The sequence below is a fragment of the Fusarium falciforme genome, chromosome 3 (genome assembly GCF_026873545.1).
Source record: "Fusarium falciforme chromosome 3, complete sequence".
Lineage (NCBI taxonomy): Eukaryota > Fungi > Ascomycota > Sordariomycetes > Hypocreales > Nectriaceae > Fusarium > Fusarium falciforme.
The window spans coordinates 3,449,700-3,468,751 of record NC_070546.1 but is presented as its reverse complement, the minus strand read 5'-3'; the positions used below and the strand labels follow the sequence as shown (position 1 = coordinate 3,468,751).

At 52.2% G+C, this 19,052-nt stretch overlaps 5 protein-coding genes across 5 annotated transcripts; 2 read left to right on the top strand and 3 right to left on the bottom strand.

The window, feature by feature from the left end:
- Window positions 1-1,495: 1,495 nt before the first annotated feature.
- Window positions 1,496-2,312, bottom strand: NCS54_00435000 (uncharacterized protein; the record flags this gene model as incomplete). Its single annotated transcript, XM_053149890.1, has 2 exons — window positions 1,496-1,944; window positions 2,087-2,312. 2 exons carry the CDS (start codon window positions 2,310-2,312, stop codon window positions 1,496-1,498), a joined length of 675 nt encoding a protein of 224 aa, XP_053005865.1.
- Window positions 2,313-3,820: 1,508 nt separating this feature from the next.
- On the top strand, window positions 3,821-4,813 carry NCS54_00434900 (Pre-mRNA-splicing factor CWC24; the record flags this gene model as incomplete). The annotated part of the gene is made up of 1 exon (XM_053149889.1): window positions 3,821-4,813. The coding sequence occupies one exon, from the start codon at window positions 3,821-3,823 to the stop codon at window positions 4,811-4,813; it is 993 nt and encodes a 330-aa protein (XP_053005864.1).
- A 687-nt stretch (window positions 4,814-5,500) lies between these two features.
- On the top strand, window positions 5,501-6,648 carry NCS54_00434800 (Autophagy-related protein 3; the record flags this gene model as incomplete). The annotated part of the gene is made up of 3 exons (XM_053149888.1): window positions 5,501-6,021; window positions 6,070-6,541; window positions 6,595-6,648. 3 exons carry the CDS (start codon window positions 5,501-5,503, stop codon window positions 6,646-6,648), a joined length of 1,047 nt encoding a protein of 348 aa, XP_053005863.1.
- A 1,080-nt stretch (window positions 6,649-7,728) lies between these two features.
- NCS54_00434700 (Hypothetical protein) lies at window positions 7,729-9,723 on the bottom strand (the record flags this gene model as incomplete). The annotated part of the gene is made up of 1 exon (XM_053149887.1): window positions 7,729-9,723. One exon carries the CDS (start codon window positions 9,721-9,723, stop codon window positions 7,729-7,731), a length of 1,995 nt encoding a protein of 664 aa, XP_053005862.1.
- Window positions 9,724-13,656: 3,933 nt separating this feature from the next.
- Window positions 13,657-18,784, bottom strand: NCS54_00434600 (DNA polymerase; the record flags this gene model as incomplete). Its single annotated transcript, XM_053149886.1, has 2 exons — window positions 13,657-18,500; window positions 18,550-18,784. 2 exons carry the CDS (start codon window positions 18,782-18,784, stop codon window positions 13,657-13,659), a joined length of 5,079 nt encoding a protein of 1,692 aa, XP_053005861.1.
- Window positions 18,785-19,052: the final 268 nt, after the last annotated feature.

Here is a 19,052-nt window from a genome sequence, read left to right as displayed (position 1 = left end):
CACACGTGAGTTCCCATCCCAATATCGCTTCCATGCACTTGTGCGAGATCCGATCGTGCGTCTCTGCACCTGAAAGGAGATGCTGGGGTTTGTGCATGGCTTGGTCATCATCAGCTTATTCCAAGCATCAACTGCAAAGGGGGCCGCCAGTGGAAAGGTATCAGCACAGCCTACCACCGCTTCACTGCTAGTTTGACCAGGGGGAGGCGCTCTTTTCTTTCAAGCCCCCATCAAAGCACGACCACTGCGAAAAACGACTTCAGTTTCACGGGTTGAAGCTGTCAACTCTCCCGTCACTGACCTAACACGAACTCTTGAACTCAGCAGAACTACATCTCTAAGGGTAGCCTAAGATAAAATAAAGCTTATGTGCTAATAGTAGGCAAAGGATTACCTCCTTGTGTAATATAAAAACAAGAATAGTCATAGGATTTGAGAGTGGTTAGGGGTGCTTTGTTCTCGTAGGTACTATCTCGTTTCTTTCTTGGCCAGCATGCCAGGTCTAGGCGTCTTAGCTCAATCGACACTCTCCGACACCTTCAAGCTTCTAATATGAGGCACTGCCATCGTCCAGTAGCCATTAATCGTGATCGAGCTAGAAGAATTCGACATCATGGTCATCCCCATTGTCGCCACTATCCTAGTCACTCCCGTTCGAGTCCCTGTCGTCCCCGTCACCCCGGTTGTCCCAGTCATCCCAATTGCGCCCGTTATTCTTGCCATCTCTATCAAGCCATAAGTGGAATTGGTGGTGGGGTGAGATGAGGTTTTGCCTAAGTTTCTGCCTGTCGCATTGGGGAAAATATGTGCACTGGGTCTGATGTTCTTGAAAAGATGCCAACATGGGATCACGAGCCTTATCCTGTTTAATTTGTTAAGCGAGAACATTAAATTGCCCACTTGCTTCTGTTGGGACTTTCCAAGGTTGGGAAAGATGGAACAGGACTCTCTATATCTGTTACTGATAGGTTGACAATAATGAAACGGCCGCCGCCCTTAGATATGTCTACTAATGTGGTTATGTTATTTCCTATATCTGGCAAGGGAAAGGAAAAGATTAAACGTAGAGTTTCGGATTGCTTCTTCTAGGCCTCCATCGGTCAAGCGGAGTACAACAGAGGTAAACTCGTCTTCAGATTGTCGCACAATCTGTATGAGGTTTCGTAACTTCTGTAAAGGCGCAACCATCATAATCGCAATAGCATCAGGAGTACAGCGAGAGTAAACTCTGTAACACTGCCTCATCAAGTCCGTTCAATAAGGATAGCTTCTCGCTCAGGAAGGCCGGTGACATCGTCGTCAACTTGAACATTTTCCTGTTCTACTATCTAGTTCATTTCCCAACCAGCATGCCAATCGGCGGTCTCCTCGATACCTTCATGTTTCTCATCTGAAGAATTATCATCGTCCGAGATTCATTGCTCTTGGTCGAGCTGTGAGAATTCGACATCCTCGTCATCGCCGTCGTCCTCATCGTTCCAGTTATACCAGTCCGTCACCTGTCACCCCATGTCTTGGTATTTTCAGCGTCCAGGCCAGCGTGCTGAAGGGGGTTGTCATAAAAATAGGAATTGAAGATCCTGAATGCCGAGGGCTTCAGCCAGTGAAGCTGAAGTCGCCTTTCGTTAGGGTCGGCACTTCGAATAGGTTTAAAGGCAAGGCGTGCATCATCAAATGAGGATTGCGATGCGAAGTTTAGTGAGATGTGGTTCTGCGGAGACTCCACGAAGTCGGGATTGGTGAATGTGGCTATCCATGAGGGAGCTTTTTCTCCCCAAAACACCTCCAGGATCGATTGGATATGATGGATTTCCTGCTGGTCGTTGCCCATACGCGGGAAAAGGCGCGAAGTACCCAAAAATCTTGATCTTCCCATAAGGATGCAAGGCGTTGGATTATCTTCATGAATGCTGTGAAAGATGACTATGCGGTCTCCTGGAACATCTGCCATCGTTATTCAGTCAGTGTCTGCCTATGTATGGTGAAGAGAGGGAAAAGGTTCAACGTACAGCTCTGGATTGCCGCGAGGCCATCTCTGTTCAATCTTACCATGACGCCGTCAAAAAAGACGTCGGGGCCTTCTTACAGGACTGAAGCAAGTCTTGGAGTATATCCAGGGGCGCAATCATCAAGATTGCAGTCGCGGTAGGCGTGAAGTAGCGAGCGGGTATCCTGGACCGCCTGAGTTGATCCCATTCTGTAATTAGTACTTCTCTCGCGGCGAAGTCGGTGATATAGTTGTCGGTTTCGGTTTCGATGCGATCTGTTAAGTCTTCAACCTCGTTGGGCGTTGTCCGCAGAGGGAGAACCATGGTTAGGTCGTATAAGACAATGACTTGAAAATTGTCAGCTTATTATCCTCTAATAATATTAATAAGAATATGGTAAGATAGGGAAGGGCTTGAGGGCGGCCTTAGGGTCATGGGACTGCAAAGAGTCTCCTTGGGCCCAGCAGTCTCGCCAACTCGAGGCCAGCTTCTCGGCGCGACACCTCTTGAAGATATGACCACGATAGGTCAGAAGTTCTCGGGCATTGCATCACGGATTTGTACTGATTCGTCGCCTGGCTTGTGTCACTGAGTGGGAAAACGCACCTGTTGATTGGGGCAGCTAGGGATTTTATATGTTTTTGGTAGTGGTGTTGCTGCTGTTGTTACTGCCGCTGTTGCTGCTTCTGCTGCTGAACTCCATGGAGAGCATTCGCTTTTATAATTCTTGATAATTTATGCTTTGTTGAGGTAGAGTATTCACGTGGATGCATCTGAAAAGCACATTTGGTGTTGGCTCTTGTCTTGCAATCGAGCATGATGACTTTGTTGTGTTGACGACTGTATTTATCTTGCTAGGTTACACTCATCTTCTATCCACAGCTAATCAGCATCGAACCCTCGTTGATGCTGCCTCTCCAGGGGGGACATTTGGCGGGTTGCTTGTGCAATGGATAATCGAGGTCGTTTGTCGTGTATTGTCGACAGCGTTTCGTTGTGCACGACCTAAAAACCCAATCAGAGTGGACGTCTCTGCAGCTCATGGCTTGTTAAAAATGGGGCTCATCAAGCAAGCCCCATTTTAACTGGTCTATTTTTAGACACGGCCTTGATCAATTCGGTGACCACGGATCTGATCTTCTTTGGTGAAGGAAACCCATGGGGGAAACATGTATTATCGAATACTGTAGCACCTCGGATGGTAGTTTACAGCCTGAAGGTTACCATGATATGCCGGATTAAGCAGAGGAGGCAACACGATGCAGTGGTGAGGCCTCCCTGTCTAACTAGAAGGCATGGCATTGATCCCTCCAATGTATCGGGAGGGTTTCATTCTATAAGTAAGACTTCGATAGTTTTCTGTCATTTAAAATTCTAGGGTGACGGATCCGTGCCGCCGTTTTTTTCAATTGGGTTTCGGTGCCGTCATGTATTGACATCGGTGTTGTTATTGACTTGGTCGGTACATTTTTCGAGATCCGTCGTGATGATCAGGAGCAAAAACCACTGTTACACCAATGGTTACTAATACCAGGCAAAATGATGCCAGGAACAGTACATTAATAGCTGAATGTAGTGCAAATACTCAAAGAAGCCGTGATACCGCAAATCAACGTCGAAACGAGGACAAAAAATGGGAACTTCACGATTCAACAAGCCGTTACAGGGTAGCAAAGTCTAAACGCGTCCCCACAGCCCGCCGCGTCTCCTCCCGCGAAATCACCACCAAGTCACATGACAGTTTCTAGATTCCTCCGCCTGAAAGTTGATTTCAAATTGTTGATCGCATTTATAACCCAACCGTCAACACAACCCAAAAAAAAACCACAACCATGGCTGATTCAAACACAGAAATCGCGGCGCCCGTCGCCGTGTTCAAGAAGCGAGGCGCAAAGGGCAAGGCGAACCTGCGAAAACGGCCCGCGACGCCACCTCCTGCAGACAGCGACGACAGCGACTATTCATCCTCAGAAGACGAGTCGGGCCAGCGCGTCAAGCGGCGCAAGAAGACTGTCACCGTCACAGCTTCTTCCAAGGACACTGCGACTAGGGAAAAGGAGTTGACGGCGACGGTATATGCTGCAGATCGCAGTGTGCCAATCACGAGTACCAACGACGCCACAAAACACAGCAACTGGTACGACGAAGACTCCAAGGATGCGCTCTCCGCCAAGAACCTCCTGGGCTCAACAAGATCAACAACAAAGGATTCGCAGCCCGATGGAACATACAAGGGACTTTCGAATCAAACATCATTCATTCAGAAGAACCCCGATGCCCCCACCAGAACCAAAGGTCCGATGAAGGCGCCAACCAACATCCGAACGGTCACGGTCATGGACTTCAAGCCAGACATCTGCAAAGACTACAAACAGACCGGTTTCTGTGGTTATGGCGATGCGTGCATCTACCTTCACGATCGAACGGACGTCAAGCAAGGATGGCAGCTGGATCGAGAGTGGGAGACCGTCACGAAGGGGAAGAAGAACCTGGGAGGCACCGTGGTTGCGAGCGCCAACCGTGACAAGAAGGAGGAAGTCGACGAAGACGAGGCAGAAGTCGCCATGCTCGAAAAGATTCCCTTTGCGTGTATAATATGCAAGGAATCATACAGGGAGCCCATCGTGACGAGGTGTGGCCATTACTTCTGTGAGCCATGTGCTCTCATGAGATACAGGAAAGACCCGACATGCGCCGCGTGTGGCGCCGGTACAAATGGAGTTTTCAACTCTGCAAAGAAGTTGAAAAAGCTACTGGAAAAGAAGAGGGAGCGCGAAGAGAAGAAGAAGCGAGAGGCAGAGGAGGCCGGGGAGGAGGAGGCATGAAGCAGAAACAAGGGGGTTCATGAGGCTGATGAGATGGAATCACAGAGTAGAAGGATATGAACGCCATTGATGGGACAAAAAAGATACCACGGCACTTTGAATAATGAATCTAAGCCATTTCTAAAATCCTACACTCACTACCATATTGAACCATTTGTTCTCGTGATCTAAACACCCGACTTGATTCCCATCGTTGCATCAAGAGCCTCTGTCGCACGTGAGCGAGATTTGGAGTATGACGTGCGTCGCGCACCATGATAAGATAAGCCAGGCACTCAACAGCAAGGCCCGCCTCTGACTGGATGATCTGCAGTGCAGCCAATGAGGGGTCCAGGCACCCCACCATTAAGCCACCACCGCCTCCATGTGATCGCTTCATCACTTTGTGAATGTGCCGTCAAGTTACAAACTACAGTCATTGCCTTTTTTTCTCTAGGCTTCTTTCCATCAGTCATACCCAAGGCAACAGTTGACAGAACCCAAAGCTGTCAACATCCGGGATCAGCCTTGATCTCTTGTTACTTTCATCTCGCATCGTCGACTTGAAGCTTTCACGAAGCTCCGACCCCGCATCTTCCACCACTGCCGGTACTTGTGTCTCTATAAAGAGAGCTTATCTCGCCCTTCCTTCGGCTTCATCGTCCACGACACACATCGAACCGAAACCTCCTTCGCACATCGCCCATCATGAACTACATCTACTCAACAGTCAACACCCTCCGGGACCGCTACACCCCCGTCACCCACAAGTCCACCTTCCGCCAGACGGGTCAGATCACACCCGAAGAATTCGTCGCGGCCGGAGACTACCTCGTCTACAAGTTCCCGACCTGGTCCTGGGGCGACGCCGACTCCCCCGAGCGCCGCGTCAGCTACCTTCCTCCGGGAAAGCAGTTCCTCGTTACCCGCAACGTGCCTTGCCACCGCCGTCTGAACGACGACTTTGCCGGCGACGCTGGCCACGAGGAGGCTCTTGTTAACGATGGCGAGGACTTCAAGGGAGGCGCGGGAGATGACGAGGATGGATGGCTGCGCACCGGCGGGCTTGCGAGCTCGCAGCCCCTCAAGGTCAAGGAGGTGAGGACGGTAGATGACTCTGGAAATGTCGGCGACCGAGAGGTTGTGGAGGATGATGAGATTCCCGACATGGAGGACGAGGATGATGATGAAGCTATCATCCGTGATACTGGCGCCGACTCCAAGAGCAGGTAAGTTGACGCTCGTAGAACTCTCGAGATCTTCTACTGACTTCTCAGCGGCCGTCGAACTTACACCCTGTACATCATGTACACCACCTACTACCGAACCCCCCGACTCTACCTCTCAGGCTACCTTCCCAACGGCCAGCCCCTCCCTCCTCACGACATGATGGAGGATATCGTCGGCGACTACAAGGACAAGACGGTCACTCTCGAGGACTTCCCCTTCTTCGCAAACAACATCAAGATGGCCTCGGTGCACCCCTGCAAGCACGCATCGGTCATGAAGACGCTGCTCGACCGCGCCGACGCCGCCCTGCGACTGCGGAGGGAGAAGCTGCGCGCCGGAGCCAGCGCATCTACGGCGACGTCGGGGATGGAGGGCTTGGTAGATGAGATTGATAAGCTGGATGTCAAGGGCGCACAGGAGGCGGCGGATAAGGATGAGTGGGAAGAGGTGCAGGAGGCAGAGATTGATGATCACGAGGTTGCTATCCGTGTGGATCAGTATCTGGTTGTCTTCCTCAAGGTACGTCCTCAGTCTTTCACCTGACCAAGTCTCAATCACTAACATACCTCTAGTTCATGGCTAGTGTAACACCTGGCATCGAGCACGACTTCACCATGGGAGTCTGAGCAAGAGCAACGAGTCAACAAACGTGAGGAAGAAAGGGCCCGTGGAAGAATGCCAGAAAGATGAAATGAGATTGGGAGAAATGGCGTCGATGGTGTTTTGTCTTCTTATCTTGATTGCTTAGGTTGTTTCCTTGGATGGATCTTGAGTCAGGTAGAAAGGGTAGATCTCCCATCTTGTCATGAATGAAATGAAGCGATAGTAAAGCTCGCAAAGGGCACAAGGTAAACTTGATGCTCAATTTCTTGTTCATCCGGTATTCTCATAGAATTATATTTCCTTAAAACTCCAGCACCTGCAACCCAGTCCGTCCTGATCCGGCCTCCCAGTCTGATACCTTGGCCATCGCATACGCATACCATGCCCATTCCCATCCCCATCCGTACCAATTCCATGGTGCTGAAGCATCCTACCTACAAACCCCCAGGGTATTAAACACGATCCCTGATGCCCTAACACGCATCGACGATATCAAATAAGCCCGCCACCTTGTCTCCATAAACTCATAACGCGTCACTGTTGCCCGCTGCTGCGTTCAAAGTGTTGCCGATGTCCATGTCCATGTCCATGTCCATGCTCCTGAAAATAAAACAACGCAATGGGTCTAGTAACTGAGCCCCCGTTACTCCTTTTTCTATCAAATGTTTATCCCTTTTTTAATCCTTTGTCGTGAAACCTCATGTGTGTGCTCGCTCGCCGTTGAACCCGACTGAAAAACTCAGCCTGACCTGAAAAGACAGATTGCAAATTCGACTAGACGTGTGCGTCGTATTGTTTGTTGTGCTGTGCTGTGCTGTGTCGTGGCATGTGAATCGTGACGTGCGTTAGAATACCGCTCAAGAAAACACCAAACGCAAAATGTTTCATTATCATGAGAAGCGTCAAACGTGCAGCTGCGTTGGGGGAGGTGTCGGATTATCATCCCAATCTCCCTCTGAAGGAGGCGGAGCAGGCGGAAGTCCCGAAACTTTCCAAGCCCAGGACGGCCATTGAAAAGGTCCTCTTGTGGACCAGTTGGGGAGATAAGACTCCTCAGCCCCATCTGTTTTGATACTCCGTGGAACCCCTAGAGCCGCCTTGTCCTACATGGCACCGAAAGGAGCGCCAAAGTTGGACGTGGCTTTAAACTTTAGGGGAACATCGGCGTCGATCCCGTTGTCGCTCGTCTCGCTATCGTTACCACTGTCCTCGGCGTCCGCTTGGGCATCTACCGACCCGTCGCCGCCGACATGTGGAACCTTTTGGCGCTTTTGTGCTTGTGCGTTCAAGCCCGAAGGCCCGGCTCCCACCTCCAAGTCTTCGAGGGAAGTCTGCATGACAGCCGGAAGAGCGTTCTGCCCTTGGCTGATGGGCTCCAATTTCTTGTTGACAGCCTCCCAGAAAAGTTCGTCCTTTGCCGGCATGTTCCTGATCATGAGTGGTCCTTTGAGTGGTTTGTCGCCCTCGTCCGGTTCAAACATGGGCTCGGGATGGTCTAGGTCCAGTTCCTCTTCCGCAAATGATACAAACGAGACCTTGGAGTCGCGCCTGGCGGTTTGTACAACGGTAGCTGCAGGGTCCTTAACCGGCTCTTCTGGGAGTGCTGCTGCAAGGTCGATAACCGTCTCAACGGTTGGCGTCGCACCTTCGCCCACAACGGCATCCGTATCGGTCGGATTGACAGTGGGAAAAAGCGACAGAGAATGATTGGGCGTGTGACCAGCGTGCATCGTTAGACGGCGAGATTCCACGGCCGAGAGGGCCTGTAGAGTGTATTCCTTTGACGACCCGCGGACATTTGAGGGTCGTCCAAGTCGTTCCGGGTGTTGAGTGGCAGGACCAGGGGGAGACGCTATAGGCGAGGAGGGGTTGTCGGTAGAAGTTGCGCCATCGGCAAAGGTAGACTTTTGAACGGCGGTGGCCTTGAGGGGAATCCCTTCCAACTTGGGATCAATCTCCTGAACATCAATGACTGGAACGGGCGTCGTGGCGTCATCTGAAGGAGATGAGAGAAAGTCCCTGGCAACTGGGTTTTGAGTCTGCATTCTTGGATCCAGGGGGACAAAGGGGGATGATTCGGGTTGTGTAATGGGAGAAAGGCGGGAACTGCCTGGACTTAAAAAGTGAGGTCTGCGAGATGCTCCGTCAAGACCCGGCGGAAGAGATGACGCATCGCCCGTTGATAGACTAGTTGGAATGGCTGGGTTTTGCGACCTTGACGTAAGTCGGCCCGGTGGAGCAGAAAAGTACGAGTTCTCCAAGGAGCCATCGCCGCTTCCACCTCGCTGACTCGCCAGAGGCGATACCACGCCCGTGACCTGGATGCTCTGGGCGGCGACGGCTTTGAGTGCATTGTTTTCTCCTTCAAGTCGATGCATGCGCTCCTTGAGATCCTCAATCTCTCGAATCATGTTTTCCTTCTCCGTCTCCCAGCCCACTCGAACCTCGTCCATGATGATGCGCTCTTCCTGGTAAACTTCTTCGGCGCGTCTTCGATTGGCCTCGAGGTGGTTCCGTTCTGCTTCCCAAGCTTCGCGAATCATAGCGTTTTGCTGAACAAGCCGTTGGACCACATGCGACGGTGATTGGGAAGGAGCCACGGCGTCAGCAGACACGGATCTTGAGAGTGATGCACCGACAAGCCCGGAAGACACGCTGGGAAGAGGAGCTGTGGATGAAGGTGGCAGACGGTGTTCGTGAATTGGAGGTGGACCTCCGTATGTGGGAGATACGGTGGCTGGTCGAGCTTTGAGAGATTCGAGAGACTCGGGCTGGAACTGGAATGATGAATGGTGCGGTGGAACAGACTGCGTAGCTCGCAACGCGGCGAGTGACTGAGGAGACGTCTCGCTGGGCTGTAGAGACATCGTGCTGGCCGGAGGGATCCAGCCACGCTGGTTCTGGTGTTGGATATTGTTTCGACACGAGTTCAGATAGTGCTGCGGGTATTGATGGCGAAGAGTTCCGGCTCGTGGATATGAGTTGGGAGGCGAGATGTGGGAGTAGGCGAGAGGATCGTTGAGGGTGAGACCAACGTCGGTGTCGTAGGCGCCCGAAGGCAGGAAAGCCTCGGGCGAGAATCTCGTCGCCATGATCATGGAAGGTGCGTAGAAGGTCGGTCACGGTGGAGCGAGGGAGAAATCGGTGGAGTAGCGTAGGATCGTTTTTCGTTAGGAAGGCATTGACCAGGAGTTTGGTTTCGTGTTTTCTTCCGTCCTTGATTCGATAGTGATGGCTTAATCGGTCGGAAGGTCGAGTCGGTTTCTGAGAGTATCGCAGGTCCCGAGGAATTGAACAGTCTTATCCTCCAGGTAGCAAGCACGAGGGAGAGCAGCACTAGGGAATGGTGACGACTGCCGAATATCAAAGTATGACGCAAATGGGTCCGCCAGGCGCAAGGCACAGGGTCCCTTTTTGTTCAGGTAGTAGCGGGAGGTAGGGTTACGTCTTGGGCTGTGCGAGGGAGAAGCTTGGTTCGAAGCAGTAAGCAAGCAAGGTATAACAGAGCAGAGTACGACGTGCGAGGGTGATGGACTCGAGGCTGTTATCTAGAGATTCACATGGGAATGGAGAAAAGATGGAGAAAGGGACAGGAAAGTGAGTCAAAGGCGAGGCAGGAGCGAAATAGCTACCTAAGTAAAAAGACGGTGACTTGCCTTATTGATCCATTCGTTCGTTCCTGCGCGGAAGCCAAGGTCCCTCGGGTCGGTACTGGCCTGTACCTTCCCTGCCACCCCGAGCAAGCACCCGGTGGTGGTGGTAACCTCGCCCGGTGGAGATGGGAGGGTGCGCGTGCTGCGAAAAAAAGTGTGGGGAGCGCCTTCCCGGTAATAACTTGTTCGCTAGTGGGTGCTGGCGCCCCGTAGCCATTGGGCGTGGCGGCACCTGGCAGGTCGCCCTACAGCGCCGCTCCCCTGTAGCGCGTCCTGTAGCGGGCCACTGGGCCCCTACGGTTCACTGCGGCCCCCCCTGTGGCATCCAATTTGGGTCCCCTGCAACCAGAGAGATTCCCGTGCTCCCCGGGCCCGAGCCGGAATGGCTGCGGAATGCCTTGAGTGCATATGGGTTATGAGTGTGTATCATTTCATATTTGGGTTTGTTTGACGAGATGGAACATGTACTAAAATAAAGCACACATCATATGTCATGTCTAGGTTGCGCCGAGACTGCGTTTGGCTATCTGCCGATGGAGCTGTACCTGCCCGTGAAACACGTCTAGTCCAGTACGTACCTCTACTGCCCAAGATGTCTCGCAATCATCTCTCCGCTTACACAGTCACGGTCAACAATCACTCGCTGCGTTCCCTCGAGACTGCCTGTGGCAAAGTCGCCTCGAACATTGCCTTTTCATGCATTCCGTTGTTCCAGCCTCCAAAAGCATTGTCTCTGGCGCCTCATATCTTTCCAGTACGGGCGGTTACGGCGGAGACCGGACAGGCGGGAGAGCAGACGGGCACACGGACGGATTGGATCATTTCAGGGCGTACGTTGATGTTAGCCATATGTGCAGCGCAGTGCATGGCTGCAGCCTTGAAGTACTGGACTCGACGGCTCTCCCTCGGAGGTTCTGTGGTCAATCTGCGCTTCAACAGATGAACAGACAGGGGCAGGGGCTCCTGGAGAGCGCGACGACGACATGGGTTCATTCGAGGCGGAAGAAGGACCCTGATCTTCAAGTTGCCTGATGCCTCGGCACTATTGCAGCTTTGCCCGGCTGTTATGGCCATAGGTGGAAGATGCAATTCAGGGCCTCTTTACCATGTCTTCTCGCCTTTGAGGTACCTGATATCAAGGTCGCACGCACACGCACACCCTGGCATCAGATCATTCAACGTTGGGTAACTTGGCTCTGTGATCGCCGATGCGATGCCATGTCGCACAGCAAACCACATCATGGACAGCTCGACACCACCACCACCGGCACGCCCCTAGTCTTTCCTCTCTGCAAGGGCAGCCTCCACCGCGGTCCGCCCCTTCAACGCCTAGCCCAAGCCTCGAGAACCTTGGAAACCTTGATTGGGTCTTCTAGGCCCAATATCTGCCAGCTTCTCCCGTCTTGTTCCTTGCCGCAGAATTCAGAGCTCAGGCACACACCTGCAGAGCCCAATCCACGCTGTTAGGGTACCCACCACTCGGTTCTTTCGGGGAAGCGCGCTCGCACACCGCACACCGCACGCGACAGCTCAGCAAGAGGTTGTTTGCTGGCAACGCATTGCAGCCCAGTCCAGTCCAGTTCAGTTCAGCTGGGCCTCGACGACCACGGCGGTCAAGACCTCCTCACCTTTTGCTCCGACACAAGAGCTAGACGGGGATGCGCCCTGGTTGCCATGTGGCTGGCTGTCTGTGGACGCAAGGAATGTGGAGGCCGCGCAAGCCAGAGGGGAACCAGTACGGGAGTCATCCAAGTCATGGAGCTGACTGATGCTTTGATCTAGATCCTCAATCTGCCCTCGATCTCTGACGGCCTTCACATGTCAGTGGCTGTCTCTGGCTCTGAGCTCTGACTCGAACTGTCCCTGAAGCTATTTGCGGACCGGGGCCAGGCTGGATCGGAGATTCCTAGACCTGGCGCTGTCTGAAAGACCAAGCATGTACTCACTGGAGGCTGCGCAGATGCGCGAGACAAGTGATTTCTTCTTGCACAGTACCAAGCCCCTCAACACATACCTGCCCCCGACTCGTGGCGTCATGAACTGACCGACAAGTTGGGATGGCAGGCGGCGGCCGCTGTCAAAACCCTTTGTGCTCCCTCGTCTCGACAGGGGGGACCAGGACCCTTCCCGCTTGGCTCGAGTCTTGTGAATCTCGTCCCAATTAGCCGGAGTCTCAAGTCGCACAGCATGACTCTCGATATTGACCACCCAATTGCAGAGTCCGCATTCTTTGAAGCGGGTATCACAACTCGGCGCAATGCAGTTGATAGCACCAGCGTTTTGAAACGAGGGTCCCTCAGTCGCTAGCACTGTATTCCCCGCTCAACAGCAGCAGAAGTGCAGTTGATATCGTGCTCTCATTCGCGGTCACAGACCCGACAACTCCGACGGAACGGGTTTCCGGATCACGGCCCCACTACCCACCGAACTTGACGGCACCGATCAATTCTATGGCCACTGTCGTCACGAGTAGATCGGCTTGTCTTTTTGGGACAAACCGAATGCTGTCATTCAAGACTCGGAATAGAAGCGTCGGGAGAATCCAACTAAGAAGACGGGTTCTTTCTAGAATTCCACGCACGAACGGGGATGGCTAAGATCGTGGGATTTCTTTTTGGCGTATTTCGACTAGGTTTGAATGCCGGCATGTGTCAATAACCGTGCCCTTTGTTATTGTGGCTGATGGCTTCTTTTGGAATCGTCACCAAGCTCACAAAAGTGGGAATTCATTTGGCGTCAAGATTCCGCCATCACCTCGAGATCCCACCTTTGTCCACAAGGTTCTGCGGATTATGTTTTTGGGAGGCATGGTCTTTCCTTCAAGGCTATCACGGTGTCACACACAGCGGTTACATAGCTTATTGACTTGTTGTGTTATTGAAGCTTGAGTATAAGTTTCAGTTGTGTTACGCTTGTGTTATGTCTGTTGAGTTACTTTGAAGCCCCCTCCCGCGGGCCTCATGGAGCCTTTTGACAAAGTACCGTGGTCTTTCATTCTAGGAATCAAGTAGCTAGTCTTGGGCAGCAATGCCCTAGGTAGTTCACCAGCTTCGCTTCTACGTTGCATTGTGTTTCAGATTCTCTGCAATGGGAAATGTAGCCATCTTAGAAGAAGCCTTGTTGAGGCCACCACGACTTCATATCCCCTCAAGGCTACAATGGCATCACATATAGTAGTTACAAAGCTTGTTGACTTGTTCACCGGCTTCAAAGTATTCAATAGCTTTATTTCATGATATCGGAATCGTTGTAAGCACCAGTGCCCCTCTGATCTTGCGCCCTGGATCCAATACGCCTAGCAATACATAATAAACAAAAGAAGAACGGATGTCCTCATCTATATAACCATACACAATCATCCCGAGGCCCCTGATGCCATCACCAATCAAGTGACAACCTGTCAACACCTTCAACCAACGCCTGTATCACGGGTTGGTTCGTATTCCGCGCTTCACGTGTCTTGCTGGTCTGCCTCATGCGCGTCCAAAAGACAGGGCAGTCCTTGCTGTCGCATTGGACATCCTCCACAGGCCCTATTCCCGCGCAGCTACGACAGAGTGATAATACCTCTTGCAAGCGACGCTCCTCGGTCGATAGACGTGTCTGAAGGGTGAGAAGCGACGCAGGGACATTGGTTCGACAGGCTGGACACAGCGGATTGTCCTCGTTGGCGAACTTCTTGTCGCAGATGAGGCAGTGAGAGGACTTCATGTACGACTCGAGGGTTGTCTTTCGTGTCCCGAGCGTAGTCGCATGGCGTATTCGCTGTACTTTGGGCATCTCATCATACCACTGTCGGACGTTGGCACCCACAAGGTTGAAGATGCGCTCCAGCGGTGGGATCAAGTTCTTGGAAATATAGTACTCGGCATCGAGCCGCCAATGCGGGTTGCTGAGAAGCTCTTCGGGCGCCACGCAGCGATCGATGAGTCGAGCACCTGGAGCACCAGTGATGACAACGTAGGGGACCCTCTCGCCGTATTGTGGCTCTGCGCGTGCATCCTCGAGCATACGCTTGGTGCTGATCAGAGCTCCAGCAGGAGCAGGACCTTTGTCAGAGTACGTTCCTAGACGAACTTCCTTGGCAAAGCAAAAGTCCTGCACCGAAACGTTGTTGCGCATGATCTTCTGGCACTGCTTCTGGAAATATGCCTTGATCTGACTGAGATCTGCTGTCTCAAAGAGGAGTCGGAGAGCCTTCTCCTCAATCTTCTGCTCCGCCGGCGTGCCATCACGACGGACAGTCTCAATTCCCTTGGCGTCAAACTCGGGTTTCGTCTGGTTTTTGCTCTCGTACTTGTAACCGACATATCGCTTCTTGGCGAGAAGAACGCAAGGGTGGTAGACCTTTTCAAACTTGAGTTTGATTGGTCGTGGGTTCATCTCGGTGATGGCCTTGGCAATCTCGTTTCCAATGTCGAACGCCTGTTCCCTTGTCCGACCCTTCATGTAGATGAACAAGCTGTCAGTGTCGCCATAGACGACCTCGGCACCCCATTTCTCTACCGAGTGGATGTAGGCGATCGCCCTCTCAAGGGTTTCCCGGCCTGTCTGCACGATGCTGTCCGCAATCTCCGAGCATGGCATGCGACCGGAGAAAGATGCAGAGGTATAGCCATAGGTGACGTTGGCGAGGAGCTTCAGGGCTAGTTGTCTGTTGTTCAAGAGTTGTTGAAGTACCTTGTCGTCCTTGTCCTGTTTCATTCCGCTCTTGACCATCACTCGCGTTTCGAGAATCTCCGTGAGCATCTTGGCAAGCAGTGACTTGCGAATCTCTGTCTTTGCATACATCATACCGTTTGGTGCAATATTGATGTAATCCTCCAGGAGTGCAAGGAGACCTTGCTGCCTCTTGTACTCGGTAAAGCCCATCTTGTTCATGCCTCTCCAGTTGGTGATTCGACCTAGAAAGGTCGAGTAGCAGTAGTTGTAGGCAATCATGACACTCGGATACAGACTTTGAAAGTCAAGTACCACGAGAGGACTGTTGTAGAAAGCGCTCTGTGGTTCCATGACAAGCGGAAGACACTCAAGGGCGTTCTGACCGCCGACCTGCTTGCGACTGGGCGACACGAGGAGCAAGTTCTCCGGCTTTGCAATCCTGAACATGATAGACTCGACTTTGAACTGGGATCCTCGAGAAAACACAGAAAAAAAGTCCACGCCGAGAAGTCGAGCTTGTTCGCTTGTTCTAGCGATGAGCTCATTTGCCTCAAGAATTTCAATGTCGAGTCGAGTCCGGTTTTGGTAATATCTTAACATTCGGCTGAGTTCGCGATGCTTCCCACTCTGGTACCAACTAGTCAAAGACTTCCAGGAGTAATGCGGTATGCGACGGTGAAGCAAGTGCCAGGCGACGTTCTCCATCGTATATTGAAGGAGATTGAGCTCTCCTCTCATCGCCCTCCAAACGTTGATCATGTGTCGGCCCGTGACTCTGATTGTCGAGGTAGTGTTGAATCCCCATCGGTCGTTCTCCTTGCCAAACCTTCCATGGGACTCTGTCTTCATGCGAGAGAACTCGTCGCAGAGGTTGTAGTCGTACTTGAGACGAGCCCTCTCAATCATGTAGCCCCACGAACTGCCATGAACCTCGTACCCAGTCAAGATATCAGGGTCATGTGTCCTCACGATCTCAACCATCCGCACCATAAGGTCCAGTTCAGAAGTCTCCTCGATGACTTCAGCAGTCGTTTGACGCCGGATACGCTCAGGCAAGCCACTGTCGCCGGATAGCACTAGTATGCCCGTTTGAACTGCATCGGCTGAATTCTGGCTGCCAATGACCGTCTCGTCTGACTTGAGTGCCCAGAAGACACATTGAACTTCGTCTTCTTCAGGATTAGGCACGAACTTGCCCCTTGTGTTGACATGAACCTCGAGGCTCATCGTGCTCATGTACTGAGCCTCATGCTCCACGCTTGTCGTCTTCTTTCCCTGTGTGTACTTGAAGCCATGCTTGTTCTTTGGCGTTGGACCGTCGATCTGAGAGTGGTAGTGTCTTGGGGTTGGCGGCAAGTCGGAGCCTGGCTCTGCGTTGGCAGCTCGCTCCTTTTCGAGCCACCAGCTCTCAACTTCGTGGTACGTTGGCGGTGGGTTTGCGATCTCCCAGCCTCGCCACGAGCACTTCTTCCCTCGACGTTCAAACTGAAGATTCATGCGTGTCTTGTCAAGAGCGCCATGCTTGATTCCATAGTTAGCGGGTGAGGTTGCCGTTGGGTCAAACTCGGGGAGAAATGGGAGCGTGTTGCCTTCCAGCCGAAATTCCTTTCCAGCATACTCCCGCGTCCGACCGGGGACATCCTTTTCCTTGCTATAATATGCATCCTGGTAGATGGCATCGGGAAGAAAGTACTCCTTCAGGGAGGAAGCTACAGAGGCGGCAGAGGGAGGCGGTGGCAGGACGAGATGAATCTGAGACCCTGAAAACCTTTCAATGGCTCGCTGGATCTTAGACTCCTGGCTATCGTTGTCCTCATCAAGAGCAATAGATGATAGCAAAGACGAGGACAATGTAACTTGGGATAGGCCCTTCTCAGGACCAGGAGCAAAGGTGCTGGGGTCAAAGGAAACGTGTTTGGTGAAGTGACCGTCTTCACTTTGCTGAGAAGCCGACTTCTGGCTCATCTGGCTGAGACGGAGTTTCGTGTTGGGATCATTTTGGTCCTTGACGGTTGGGAAATGGAGTTTCGAGTTAGAACCAGCAGCTTCCTTTGAAGGTGAAGTCGAGGCTTTGGTTACTGATGAACGGCCTTTGAGGATTGAATGGGTCCTGAATGTAGAGGTTGACGGTTTACTCGAGTCTGGGGGAATGGGAACCAAGTGCATCTCATCATCATCGATGAGTGGCGGCTCGTCGAGTCTGGGTCGTTTGTTGGGTGATAGAGTTGATGTCGCGCTGGACAAGGGCCTCTTCAACTGTAGAGGTGCGTTGGCAGGTGCAGTCTTCCAGGTGCGGCCAATTAAGCCTTCGTTTTCTGCCAACTCTAGCAACTCTTTGCTCAGGGGGATGTCGGGCAGTCTGCCAGTCTTCAGGCCACTTCGGCAGATGCCGAGCAGCGAGTCCAAAGAATCGTCCTCTAAATCGTCCATGGCATCGGTCGTGGTATCCTGTTTACGCCTCACCCCTGAAGATTGGGCTGTGGAACCCCGAGAACCCTTAGCGGCAGCCTTCTCCATGGCCACCATCATTGAAATGGCTTCCTCGTCCGAGTCTTCAGAGAAGAACTCATCTTGCAAGTTGCCGACTTGGCGCGACTTGCGTTCGTCGACCTCAATGCTGCTTGCTGGATCTTGCCTCGCTTCTTCTACCCCTGATGGCAGACCCAGTACTGGTGCAAGGGTTGAAGGAAAAAGATCTTCAACAGACTGTAGCGTAGTTCTTACTTGATCCTCGTACGGAAGGGCCTTGGCAAAGTTGTCGAAGGACAACTCGTCAGAGGTTGCACCCCTCTCAGCCAAAATGAGCTCTTGAATCTGAGCCCGATACTCGTCCTCGTGGATCCAGCCCTGTGGCTGCGAGTCTCGAACGTTGGCCGACATGGATACAAGAACCTCTGGTGGAAATGGACTGCTCCCTGGGCCAGGGTTCTGCATCTTTCGTTTCCGTCTCTTCGTCTCGTCCTTCCACAACCCAGCCATGCTGTAAACGTATTTCATGTCTCCAGGAATCGGGTTGGTTCGCTCCGTGAAGTCATGATGCAGTGGCCTTTCCCTGACCTTCTTCCGGTTGATAATATCCTGGACGCAGATGTCTACTTCTATCGAGCAGTGGCTGGCTCGAGGAAGTGTGGTCTCATCTGTGATGTACCCCTCAGGGATGGACCGAGTGTGCCATAAATGCGTCGAGTTCAATCCCTGATCATATTCGGGGACGGGAGACCGGAATCGGGTGCTTGAAGCGTCCAAATAGTCACAGCCGTAGAGGTTGAAGTCAGTCATGAACTGGAGAAGGTACTGGAGATGCGCTTCGTAAGGCTGAAACTTCTGCTTCATGATGACGCCTTGCTGAAGGAGGTCGGCCAGTCTTGTCATGACAACAGGGTTGAACATATAGATCTTCAAGAAGAAGCGGTATCCCACATGAAAGCCGTAGAACGGAACTCCCTTGACAAGGGTGATTCTCGCCACGAACCTTGCATTGTCGCCTTTCTTATCTCTCCGATAGCTGACTGCCAAGGCATGATCGATGGAAAGATGAAATCGGTAGATGTATGCACCGACTAAGAAAGAGTAAATGGCTTGTCCAACCCGAATCTTGATGTCACTAACCTTCATCAGGAGCTAGGCCCCCCTGGTATTCCACGTACAGGTACGGGAACGCACCATGAACATGGGCACAAACTTTCTGACCTGTCTCTGTCGATCCAAAGATCCTAATGACAGGAACCTTGGGCCCTTTCGAGATCTGAGAAGGACGGACATCGTTGCGAAGCTGGGGGTCATATCGCGTCGGAGTCGCTTGGTAGTGATCGATACAATTCAATCTGACCCGGAACAAGTCCATATTCCTCACACTTCGAATCCATCAGGGCTTAGAAAAGCATAATTAAAAGACGCCAAAACGGTTTATCACACAAGATGGCTCTGTCATGAAGCAATTCGTGTAGGCTGACACGGTCTTTGTGTAACCGACGCGCCTCAGGACCCATGTCTTCAAGCGTCGCGAAGTCACGTGATATGCGATAAGCCGCTTATCTAACACTGATGCTTTCGAGTTCCATCGCGACCAAGCTTTGCCGCCTAGACAAGCCTCTGTGTATCTAGGTCTCTCG